This window comes from Saccopteryx leptura, chromosome 7 (genome assembly GCF_036850995.1).
Source record: "Saccopteryx leptura isolate mSacLep1 chromosome 7, mSacLep1_pri_phased_curated, whole genome shotgun sequence".
In the NCBI taxonomy this organism is placed as follows: Eukaryota; Metazoa; Chordata; class Mammalia; order Chiroptera; family Emballonuridae; genus Saccopteryx; species Saccopteryx leptura.
Genome location: NC_089509.1, coordinates 86,977,254 through 86,989,331, shown reverse-complemented (window position 1 = coordinate 86,989,331; position 12,078 = coordinate 86,977,254). Strand labels below are relative to the sequence as shown.

Genomic DNA, 12,078 nt, shown 5'->3' with positions numbered 1-12,078 from the left:
ATGTTCCTCCTGACACCCCTCAAAACCATCACCAGCCAATCTCCCCCTCCTCACAATGCCCCTAATCAGCAAGAAATAGCCAGACGAATAAATGGCGCCCATATTCTATTTAACACAAAAGGTCAGAATGTAAGGTCGGTGGATAATGGGGAAAGGTCAGACCCGCGAACTCAGGCCTGAGACTGCCCACAACCAAGCGCGCCAAAAGAAACTTCCCAGGAATCCTTTGGAAAAGAGCAACTGTTTGGCAGCCAGTGAAATTTCACCACATCATATTAACTCGACCACCCTAGGGACCCTTTAAATACCTCTCACGTAGATCATACCTTGTGACTTCTCGGGCCTCTATTTTTTTTCTCGGAGCCAGGGAACCTCATTGGGCGGGAAGCGCTCTGTACTCAATAAAGCCTTTAATTATTCCACACTTCATGGCTCCAGCCCCCTTTCTTCTTTCTTGGCGGGGAAAAATACCTTAAAGTTTCGATTGATTGTGATACAGTTTGGATATTCATACGGTATGTAATTATATTTTTATTAAAATACATTTTTATTAAAATAATATCGTATATTAAAAATTTTTTTACTCTAAACAAATTACATAATAAAATTTTGTTTACTTAAACAAATTGTTTTTGTATTTAACGTTTTTTAATTTTAATATTTCATCTGGCCCGTGAAAAAAGTTTTTTTCCTAATCTGGCCCAGGGGCAAACACTGTTGGCCACGCCTGCCTTAGAGAGCTCTCTTGCCCCTTGCTCCAAATCAGGGCACATCCAGAGCATTGCGGTCTGTGAATCAGGAAGCAGGTTCTCAGCAGACACCAAATCTGCTGGCGACTTGATCTTAGACTTTCTGTTCTTCAGAACTGTTGAGAAGTAAATGTGTGTGTATTCTATAAGTCACCTATTCTATGGTATATTGTTATAGTTCCAAATGGACTAAGATGAGTCCCCCATGATGCTGCAGATCTTCAATATAATGCAAATAAAAAGAAGGATTTTGATTCTTTATTATAACTTTTTGTGAAAATTTACATCCTAAAACATGATCATGAAGTGATCAAAACTACAGAGAATAATTAAAAGATGCTGAAATTATTCTTGACATCTGAGAGCCAACTTATATATTGCTCTGGTTTGAAAATTTTAAGGCCAATCATTAACTCTCATTTCCTAAGGAAAACATAAGATTACGACACACGAATGGACCAAGGTATAAATGTCGAAGGATCATCTCTGGGAATCTGAAAAAAATCAAAAGAAGGAGAATAGTTTTCAAAAAATGTTGCTATATTGAACAAACAAAATACAAACAGACTCACAGATGTAGAGAATAAACCGATGGCTTAGAGCAGTGGTAGTCAGCCTGGTCCCTACCACCCACTAGTGGGCGTTCCAGCTTTCATGGTGGGCGGTAGCAGAGCAACCAAAGTATAAATAAAAAGGTAGATTTAACTATAGTAAGTTGTTTTATAAAGATTTATTCTGCCAAACAGCGAAAATTCAACATGAAGTACTTGATAAGTAATTATTATTATATGCTTTAACTTGCTGTAACTAACTTTGCTTTATAAATTTATAAAGTAAAGTGACTTCCCTACTTTATAAATCACCATTACTGTGGAACCGGTGGGTGTTAGAAAATTTTACTACTAACAGAGATACAAAAGTGGGCAGTAGGTATAAAAAGGTTGACTACCCTTGGCTTAGATTGAGGAGGTGTGGGGGATGGGTGAAAAAGGGGAGGGGATTAAGGTGTTCAAATTGGCAGTTACAAAATAGTCATGGGGATGTAAAGTAGAGCATAGGGACCATAGTCAGTAGTGCTGTAATAACTATGTATGGTGCCAGGTGGGTGACCACTTTGTAAGTCATAAACGTCTAACCACTGTGCTGTACACCTGAAACTGATATAATATTGAATGTTAACTGTAACTAAAAAACAAAACAAAACAAAAAACTTATTAAATAGGTCAAAGAAGAAAATCTGTTTAATCACTGCAGTAAAATAAAAGCTTCTACAATTCAGAGCCATTAAAATGGAGAGCCTTTTGTCCCTGTCCCTTTATCGGGCCTGGAACCCGGTCATGACCCCTGAGGTGCAGCCAGCCTCCTGTAACCAGGAGCCGGGAGCCACACCCAGGGGGAGTGGAGCAGGAACATGGAAGCAGCCTGGGTCCCTCATGGCGTCATTGGGCCGTCCTCGGCTCTTCTTGTTCCGGAAAAATATTTTCTTGAAAAAAATGTTGTTATATGAAAATATTGTAATTCAGAAAAAAATATTAATTTCTAAAAAAGAACAAATGAATGTGCATTTTATTTTTATCAAAATCATACAATTTTCTCATTTCTTATAAACCTTGAGTCTTAAGTCTCATTCTTATAAACTAATGTTTGGGATAAAATATATCTTATTCAGAAGCTGTGTAACTTCAAAGGCACAGAGTGCAACCTAAATTTATACAGACTCATCGAGGGCTGCAGTGAGCAGTGAATAGAGGAATAGTCTCCGGTAGAACTTCTAGACGCATCTTTAGCAGCCGGACAGTGGAATTATGTTCTTTTACTGTGTGCATAGTGATAGTTTCATTTAAATTATTTTTATTAGTGTGTGTAACAGACACTTTCTGAATAATTGACCAAATTAGATATCTATTTAATCTAATTTGTTTTTGAGGTAATTAAATACATCAACCACATTTTGACCAAATGTTTAAAGAAATGACCTACCAAGCCCATGTGTGATTAGCACTGACCCAAGTGAGTGTGCTTCTCTGTGGGGCTGGAAAGAATCAACCCGTCATTTGAAGAGGTTCCCTCACTTTGCAGTTGCTTCAAGACATACAGGAAGTAGCAAGTGGAGGAAATATGAGATTTTTCACTGGACAAGATGAACCTGCCCTCTAATTTTGTCACAGTTATCCAATTCAGACCAAGAAGTAAAAACCCATGTGAGGGGGATTCCAACAGGAGCCTCTCCTCACCTCACTTACCATGTCAGTAAACTGATCCCCACAAGCCATCCTAATGGACTCAGCAGTTGCTGGGCTATTTAGGGTGAAGGACTTGGCCAGCCCCCTCTCTCTTCGGGCAGCAGTCACTGCATCACGGATGGCGAAAAACACGGAGGATCCCATGAACATTCCAGCCTCGCCCAGTCCCTGAGAGGAGGGCAAAGGCCATCAGAAAGGCATGGTTCATTTCAGAAATGCATGGTTCATTTAGGACTACTAATTTGTGTTCCCACGCACACACACACACTCCCCCCCCCCCCCCTCAGGAACACACTTCTGACTTGAGAACCCTCAGAATGGAGTGCATCTGAATGGCCAGAATCTGCCCCCACGGCGATCTGCGTGCGGGAGTCCTCTTCTCCTCTTCAGAGCAGTTAATGAAAATGCCCGAGGACATCAGGACAGCAGAGTAGCTAGAAATATCTGTACCTCTCACCAGGTCAAAAATATCAAAGGTCTTAGTGCCATCTACGTACTCCGAAAGCCTCTAGATCAGCAATTTTTAACCAGTGTGTTGCAAGAATTTTTAAAACATGCAATAGCTATGAGCGGGCCAGTGCAGTGGATAAAATGTCATCCTGCAGTTCCAGGGTTGCCGGCTCCATTCCTAGGGCACCAGCTCGACCATGAAGGTGCCAGTTGCAGCCCCAGTCAGGGCACCTGTGAGAAGCAATGAATAGCAGCACAACTTAGTGGAACAAAGAGTTGATGCTTTTCTTTCCCTATTTCTCTCTCCCTCTTTTTCCCTTCCTCTATCTCAAAAAAAAAAAAAAAAACAAATAAAAAAAGCAATACCTGACTATTTCACTAACCTCTTGCTGCAGTGCCCCTGAATAGTCAGGTATAGAATGTTTTAAAATTTCTTGTGGCACACCAGTGTGCCATGGCATACCGGTTGAAAATCACTGCTCTGGACCATTAGTGTTTAACCCAAACCACAACAAAGGAGTGTCAATCGTTGTAACTGAGCTTGAAAGACAGTGAGGTGGTTGCCTCTGGAGGGTGGGATGTTGAAGTTCTCATACGTGCTAACTTTTCAGGCCTGTGTTTGAAGCTTTTGAATGACCAGTGTGGGAGGCATTATATTCTGAATAATTCACCAATGCTGCTTCTACTGATTTTTCTTCTTTCTTCCTTTAAAGTAGTCCTGTCCTTAGTCTGTGTCTCGGGCCTTAGTAGAGAGATGGGACAAAGGACCCAAAGCAGATGAACTTTTTACCCTGAAGCAAATGTGGAGGAAAAGGTAGAGCTGGCAGAAGGCGGGTTCTCCTCTGAGGTGAGGAGGAGGGAGAGAGCAGGGCGGTCTCGTGCCCTGTGTGGAGCAGAACTGGGAGGGAGACAGTTAGACCTGGAGAGGTAGGATTTTGTCAGAACAGTCTTTAGAGATATCCCTGGACAAAGTCTGGTGCAGAAGTGGAAATAGGGGCCATTCATATGGGAAGTCTCACCTTCCTCCCAACATTGACCCACTCCTGAGAAAGAGAGGTAATTCCCTGAAAACCTGAGGTTAGTTAGATTGCCATCTGTATGGTCAGATATGAGTTCAGAATAACACTTAAGTTGGAGAAGTTGTGTTTTTTTTTTAGACTTGTATTTGGAAATCTTTGCCATAAGTCTATATGGGCCAGTTTGACCCCATGGTTTCCAGGGAGCATAAGTCAACACCTCGTATCAGTGGCTACAAGTGGCTACTAGTACCTCAGATTAAATCAATCTTCATTGAGAAACTAGTCCAAAAGCCCATTCTGACTTGGGCGGGGTGTGGGGAGAGGCTGCATGAGTAAGAAAGGCTTGAGTCTGGAGGACAGGCAGGGAGGGCGCAGAGAAGGTGCTGGGTGATGAAATTTGCCTACAGCTTCAGCTTAATCTCACCATGGTACTTATCCTCATGAACCAAGATGTTTGCTTCTTGTTTGACTGAAATATGTTTCACGATCACTCTCAAGGGTGAAGATGCTACTTGTGCTGCTGAAGGCAGTGAGCACCACTCTATGGTGAGTTTGCTTTTCTTTTCCCATCTCCCTTTGTGAGCTGCAGTTCCAGAGAATAAGCATATTCAGGGGGAGGTTTTATTATTTCTCAATGGAGTTGGTGGCTATGGGATGAACTGTGCTCCCCTCCAATTCATCTGTTGAAATCCTAGTCCTGATACTTCAGTATCTCAGTATTTGGAGGTGTCTTTAGAGAGGTAACTTAGTGAAAATGAAGCCTTTAGGGTTTTTTATAGGAAAAAGAAATTAGGACACACACAGAGACATTAGATGTGTGTGCACAGAGGGTGATCATGTGAGGACACAGCAGGAAGGTGGCCATTGCAAGCCAAAGAGAAGTCTCTGCAGAGATAAGACCTTGATCTCCGACTTCCAGCCTCCAGAACTGTGAGCAAATACATCTCTGTTGTTTAAGTCATCGCATCTGGTATTTTGTTATGGTTTCCCTAGCAAACCAATAGAGAGGTCTTGAGTTCTTACCTTGGATGAGTAGATGGCGATGGGATTTCGGGAACGCACAAGGGTGACATAGAACTCTTCTGGTATTTGAGTAACAGTGGGGATTTTGTAGTCATCTGGACTCCGAGAATAAAGCACTCCTTCTGGGGAGTATTTCAGTTCTTCTGTGGTATAAAATCCCATGCCTTGGGTAAATGCTCCTTCAATCTACAGGCAAAAATTTCACAGTATAGTATAAGCATATGATGTTGGTTGAAAAAATATTGCAATGTGATTGAAAATGGAGCTGGGAATCATAATAAGCCATTCTTGAGAGGATTGTGGGGAACCTGACAAAGTGTTGTTCAGGATCTGGCCCTTGTCATCCAGCCTGGCTTCCTCCTTAGCTCTTCCGGCCCAGGTACCAATGGTCCAGGGATTCAACACTTGTCAAGTTCTGGGTAAGTCTGCAAGCCCCCCAGAGGTGTTCAGACCTTCAATGTTTTGTAAAGGCAGCTCCTGCTGACTGTCTTCACTGTTCCCCACCTCTGTTTGTCCACTTGGCAAACCCCTATCCCTCCTCCAAGTTCCAGCTGAAAAGTAACTGACACTTTGGATGCCCTCTAGGGTACTGCGACAGCCTCTAGACCAGCAATTTTCAACCATTGTGCTGCAAGAATTTTTAAAACATGCAATAGCTATGACCTGGCAGTCACAGGGGTGAATCTTCCCACCACCTGCCCCATGTGGATTTAGGGACTGCTTCCTCCGGCTCACTGCATTTGAACCCCCTCCAGGTGGCACTCAGAGGGCATTTTTTCCCCACATTTCTCTCTCTGTCTTGCTCTTGTTTCACTCTCTCACTCTCACTGGTGAAAGCATTCTGAAGCCTGGCTTCTTGTATTCTGTTTTTAGCATGGTGCCTGATATGTAAATTTTCAATTATAGTTCATTGAATTGGATGAAAAAGAAGCTAAACTTAAAGGAATGTGAACTAGAATAAATGGATCCAGGACACTGTACTTATTATAATATCCAGATTTTTTTTTCTTTTTTAAATAACTTATGGTGGAGATTAGATCAATCTTAAACATGGTGGGAAGAAATACTTTTATTAAAAGCCATGTTGAGTGCTACTTATAGACTACTATGCTCTTAAGGAAAAAGGTTTAAGGTCCCATTTAAAGGGGTTTCTGCCTCACCTGACCAGGCAGTGAAGCAGTGTATAGAGCATCGGACCAGGATGCGAAGGACCCAGCTTCAAAACACCGAGGTCGCCAGCTTAAGTGCAGACTCACCTGCTTGAGCACGGGGTCACTGGCTTGAGTGTGGGATCACAAACATGAACCCATGGTCGCTGGCTTGAGCCCAAGGTTGCTGGCTTGAGTAAGAGGTTACTTGCTCTGCTGCAGCCCCCAAATTAAGACATATATGAGAAAGCAATCAATGAACTACTAAGGAGACTAAGGAGCCACAACAAAGAACTGATGCTTCTCATCTCTCTTCCTTCTTGTCTGTCTGTCCCTATCTGTCCCTCCCTCTGTCTCTGTCACAAAAAAGGGCATATCTGTCTCAAGGTTAAATCATTGAAGGAGAGTTACACTTTGCATTTTATTGAATTGTAAAATTACAAAATAAATTAAACAAATTTAAATGCTAAATTTGGATATTTCCAAATGTTTGTCCCTAAAAGAAAACATCAAGGTCCAGGAGTTTCAGTCTAACACACTTCTGATTTTCTTTCCTTTTTTAATGGGACAGATGTAGTGTTTTCCTAATTATAACATTCCACTTCTTTCTTTTACTTAAGCAATAAAGAGGCAGGAACAAGCTGGTGGGAGGGAACAGGAAGGGGAAGGAGAGGTGGGGCTGAGTCTAGTTGTGCTGGTCTCACTTGACAGATTTAAGATGAATGTCAGGTGATGTTCAACGTGCAGATTCTAAGTCCCAGCCCAGCAAACTCATGATGGAGCAGTCTGGGCCTGGGTGAGCACAAGAATCCACATTTCTGGTAAATATTATACATGCTTTTGTTGCAAGAGTCTGAGAACTGCATTTTGTGAAACACTGAGGAACCTAAAAATTTGTTCTTTAGAAAGCTTATCGGTCAATCCAGGCAAATCAGTTCCTTAGGCCTTAGGAAGGTGGGACACTGTTGGCAGATGAAACCAACATGTCTGTTGGGTTTGATGCCAAGCTCCTCAACCTGTGCAGCTATGCTGGTCGACTGTGGACCAGCTGCCTCTCCTCACCTGGGAGCTGGTGGGCGGGTGTGGGGTGAGCTGATGCGGCTGGCTATTGGCCCCACTTTGAGTGACAAAGCTAGGAGGAGAAAAGAAAGCACCAAGAGCTGGAAAAGTTTGAACTTAAAGCTTAAAAAATTTTGGGTGTGTTAAAAATGTATTTACTTGTGAGATAAAAATCAGAAATTCAGCAACAGGAGAAAATTGTTTTTAAGCATTTTTTTCCCCTTATGTTTCTCTCAGTCGGTCAGTTTATTTAAATACAACATTAGTAGAAATATTCATGTAGCTTTATTATTATGTATATATATATAATATTCCCTAATTATAAAGATTAATTCATATTTATTGAAAAAAATTAGTAGGCATGGAGAATATTTCTGCCACATAAATACAACCATTGTTAACTTGTTATATTTTCTTTTTCTTTTTAGCAAAGATAGAAGAGAGAGAGAGAGACAGGAAGGGAGAGTGATGAGAAACATCAACTTTTAGTTGTGGTACCGTAGTTGCTCATTGATTGCTTTATCATATGTGCCTTGACCAAGGGCGTTCCAGCCAAGCCAGTGACCCCGTGCTCAAGCCAGTGACCTCAAGCTCAAGTCAGCGATCTTGGGCCCAAACTAGAGACCTTGGGCTTCAAACCAGCGACCACAGGTAATGTTGTGATTCTACTCTCAAGATGGTCAGCACTCACTCAGGCTGGTGAGTATGTACTCAAGCCAGATGATCCTGTTCTCAAGCTGGTGACCTTGGGGTTTCAAACCTGGGTCCTTAGCATCCCATGCCAATGTTTTATCCACTGCATCATCTCCTGGTCAGGCATTAACATTTTCTTGAATTATCTTTTAATCTTTTATTTTATTTTTTATGTAATATATGAAATATACTTCAGAATACTTGTCCCAGGTATAAACAACATTAGTGGAATTCTGGGAAATAACATTCTGCATGGAATTGACCGACAGTCCCTGTGAAGTTCTCTGATACCACGCACCTGCCCAATGTCCAGGGCTGGGTTTATGCTGAAAGCAGCATCCATGAAGATGTCAGTCCTAAGGAGCTGTGCCAAGAGAAAATATATGATAAAAGATATTATTTATTTAAAGTAGATCTTCACTACAGTTATATACCTGTCCCTAGTTTTTTCACAGGCAGGATCACATTGATTATTATTTACAGTATAGAAATATCATGTCTATGTTTTTATTCTGTGAATACAATGAACACTGGAGATGGTGAACACCAGTGTGACCCTTACCTTGTGAGCCCCAGTCAGGCAGTCGACCTCAACCTCAGAACAGGATGCTCCATAAACAAAATAGGGGTAAGGATTACCTTCCTCCTTCTCCCAGTCCATATATGTCTGGTAGCCTCTGAGAAGAGAAATCAGGAGTGAAGGAAAGGCACTTCCCCACTAGTGGTCTGATCACCTGTGGCGCTGTGGGTCCTGGAGATGACCAGAGCTCCCGTCCCATGGCTGAAGGCCTCTTTCCCTCCCTACAAGGGGGGGGCACAGTGGTCAGAGTTGTAGAAGTGCCGGTGCTCACATGGGGAGAAGGTCTATTGGTGTCTGAGCGCTGCCCTGCAGCACACAGTCACTGGGATGGGTCAGAGTTGGTGTCACTCTTGTTGGTAAATGCCTGTGACCCCAAGGAGTGACCAGGGTTTCCCGAGATCTCCTCCCACACCCAGGACCCACAACTGGAGGGTTAACACAGGGCACAGCAGAGCTCCAGTGCTCTGCAGGTGTCTGTTCAGATCGACGAGCATATGCCACCCCTGCCCAGTGTACTCTACCCCAAAGTGAAAGCGTCCTTTACTTGAAATATCCAGTAGTTGACAGGTTGATGGATTCTTCGTAGGCTGTTGCGATCTGGAAGAGATGATTGGTTACAAAGACAGATAAGTTTAGGGAAAGTGATGAAAAATTCTGTGCTATGCTTGCCCTCTGTTGTTGGCACCAAGCTCCGCACATTCACCTCGAGCGAGGTTTATGCTTTGTACAAGCCTCAGGTCATGTTCAAGCACAGTGCTGATGGCAGCTGCTACCTATGTTCTGTGAACCTCTATTTTTGGAGTTGCATGGAGTCAAGTTTACTATTTTTCAACTTTTTTGGCTTTTTGCATTAAGAAGGAGCCAGGCCATATTCATGTAGTTATATACACAGGTAAGTGTGTATGTACATTCAAACACACACATGTGTATGTACATATGTGTATGTGTGTGCATGCATGTATGTATGTATATATCTTGACCCTGCTCCCCCCCCCCCCAATTTTTCAATTGGTTTTCTTGGTATATTATATCAGCTTCCCTGGGTAGAGCTGGAAATAATAACACTAATGGTAATTGTAATAATAATTATTAAAAACAGAGTAATCCTTTACTATTAGGACTGCTATTATCTCCATCGCCCTGGTGGGAAACCCAGGCCCTGAGGCGCGGGGGAAGTGCACTCCCACAGCGCAGGGAGCCACAGAGCTGGGCCAGCAGACCGGGGGCTGCATTCTAGAGCCAATGCTGTTATCATGCTCTGAGAAGTAGCCCTTTCAGGGGTCCCCAAACTTTTTACACAGGGGGCCAGTTCACTGTCCCTCAGACCGTTGGAGGGCCGCCACATACAGTGCTCCTCTCACTGACCACCAATGAAAGAGATGCCCCTTCTGGAAGTGCGGAGTGGGGCCGGATAAATGGCCTCAGGGGGCCGCATGCGGTCCGTGGTCCGTAGTTTGGGGACGCCTGCAAGCCTCTTAATGAACACAGACATGTCTTTCCCTCTCGTTTGGAAAAGCAGAGGTAAATGCTAATGCATGCTTTGTTTCTTGAATGAGCACCAGCAACCAGATCACAGGCCTAGGACTTGGGCCTATCTGATGTATTTGCGTTTCCCTGGCAGGGCTGACGGGAACACTCACCCAGTCCTCCCACGTTCCCTTCGGGTTTTTCCTGATGACTGGCTGAAGACGGTCCCTGAGAATTTGGCAGGCATTCTAAAAATAAATATTTGAAATGATATAGAAAATAAAATGCACAGGAAATAGCAAAATGTTCAGTATTTAACTCAATTCAAATGTAGACTGTCAGTTCTGTCATTAACTCAGTCTGAACCTGCTTCCAAGTCCTCTAGGCAGGGTTTCTTAAACTTGAGCATCGTATGGAACCCATACAATGAAACAAGAATTCTTGTGGGTCTTGCATGGTTAATATTATTCTTTTTAAAATTTTATTTACAAACTTAACATTAACGGGGTGACATTGATCAATAAGAGTACATAGGTTTCAGGTAAACATTTCTATAGCATTTGAACTTGATTATGTTGTGTACCCATCACCCAAAGTCAAATCACTTCCTGTCACCTTGTATTTGTCTCTCTTTACACCCTTCCCCGGAAGCCCTCCCCACATCCCCCTCCCTCCCATCCCCCTCTTCCTGGTAACCACTTCACTTTTATCTATGCCCATGAGTCTCAGTATTTTTATTATAATGTTGGGTAAATACATGCTTCAACAATGAGCATTTATAGCCCGAGCAGCCTGTCCAACCTCGTCTTCCACCTCCCTCCCTTTTACTCTCTGTGCTCCAGCCACACTGACCCCTTGCAGCTCCTCAAGCACACGGGGTGAGTTTCTGCTACTAAGTACCCACAGGGATGGCTCCTTTTTTTGCTGCATTGAGGACCAGGCTCAAGGGTCACCAATCAGTGCGTGGCCTGGTTTCTCTGCTGCCCCAGAAGGCCATGCTAACATTTGCACTTTCTCTTTCCATAGCTTCTATTATTTTAATTCATGACCCCTACTATTATATATTAAAAAAAAAATTTTATTATTACTTAATGCTTTATTATTTATTGATGGAAGATTAAAGGACTCTTTCTGACTCATTTTAGACTAAGGATGAGATTGGCACAATAGGTGACAAATAGTCCCTTATTCCAAATGGGGGTTCTCTACCTTCTAAGCAGATCTTGCTAAGAAAGTGGACTCAAGCTGTTCCTCAACCATTTCAATGGTATCAAAGGGTTAAAACTGAGGAGACTGAAAGGTTAGAATTAGGGAGAAGATTCCACCGGAAATGGCGGTTGGTGTGCCGGGATCAACCTCTCAGGGAGGAGGGGCAGGAAGGCTTTCTCCATCTCAAGCCCAGTGAGAGACACTGCAAAGCCACCCAGGGAGCTTGACAGGAACCCCCTGGAGTTGGGGGACCCTACACACCTGCATCTTCTTCTGAACACAGACTGTAGGTGAGAGACAGCCTGCAGCAGCCCCGGCTGGTCGAGGACCATCTCTGGGGGGAGGGATGCTGTATCCCCACTGACCGGACGGCCTTCAAAGGGGCAGGTATCTGAGCAGAACCTGTGGGGTGGGTGCTGTGTGGGCTACATTTTCCTA

The 12,078-nt window shown here is 43.2% G+C and overlaps 1 protein-coding gene across 1 annotated transcript in view; it reads right to left on the bottom strand.

Annotated features, from left to right (window-relative positions):
- Positions 1–1,180: 1,180 nt before the first annotated feature.
- The window catches only part of LOC136378264 (aldehyde oxidase 4-like), a 95,109-nt gene continuing 84,211 nt past the window's right edge, over positions 1,181–12,078 (bottom strand). Inside the window, exons 29-35 of the mRNA XM_066344944.1 lie at positions 10,605–10,679; positions 9,509–9,561; positions 8,947–9,061; positions 8,683–8,748; positions 5,485–5,670; positions 2,993–3,160; positions 1,181–1,243 (exon numbers count right to left, since the gene is read on the bottom strand). Of these exons, the coding sequence (XP_066201041.1) occupies positions 1,190–1,243; positions 2,993–3,160; positions 5,485–5,670; positions 8,683–8,748; positions 8,947–9,061; positions 9,509–9,561; positions 10,605–10,679 (717 nt within the window). The 3' untranslated portion in view covers positions 1,181–1,189. The remainder of the gene's footprint in view (positions 1,244–2,992; positions 3,161–5,484; positions 5,671–8,682; positions 8,749–8,946; positions 9,062–9,508; positions 9,562–10,604; positions 10,680–12,078) is intronic.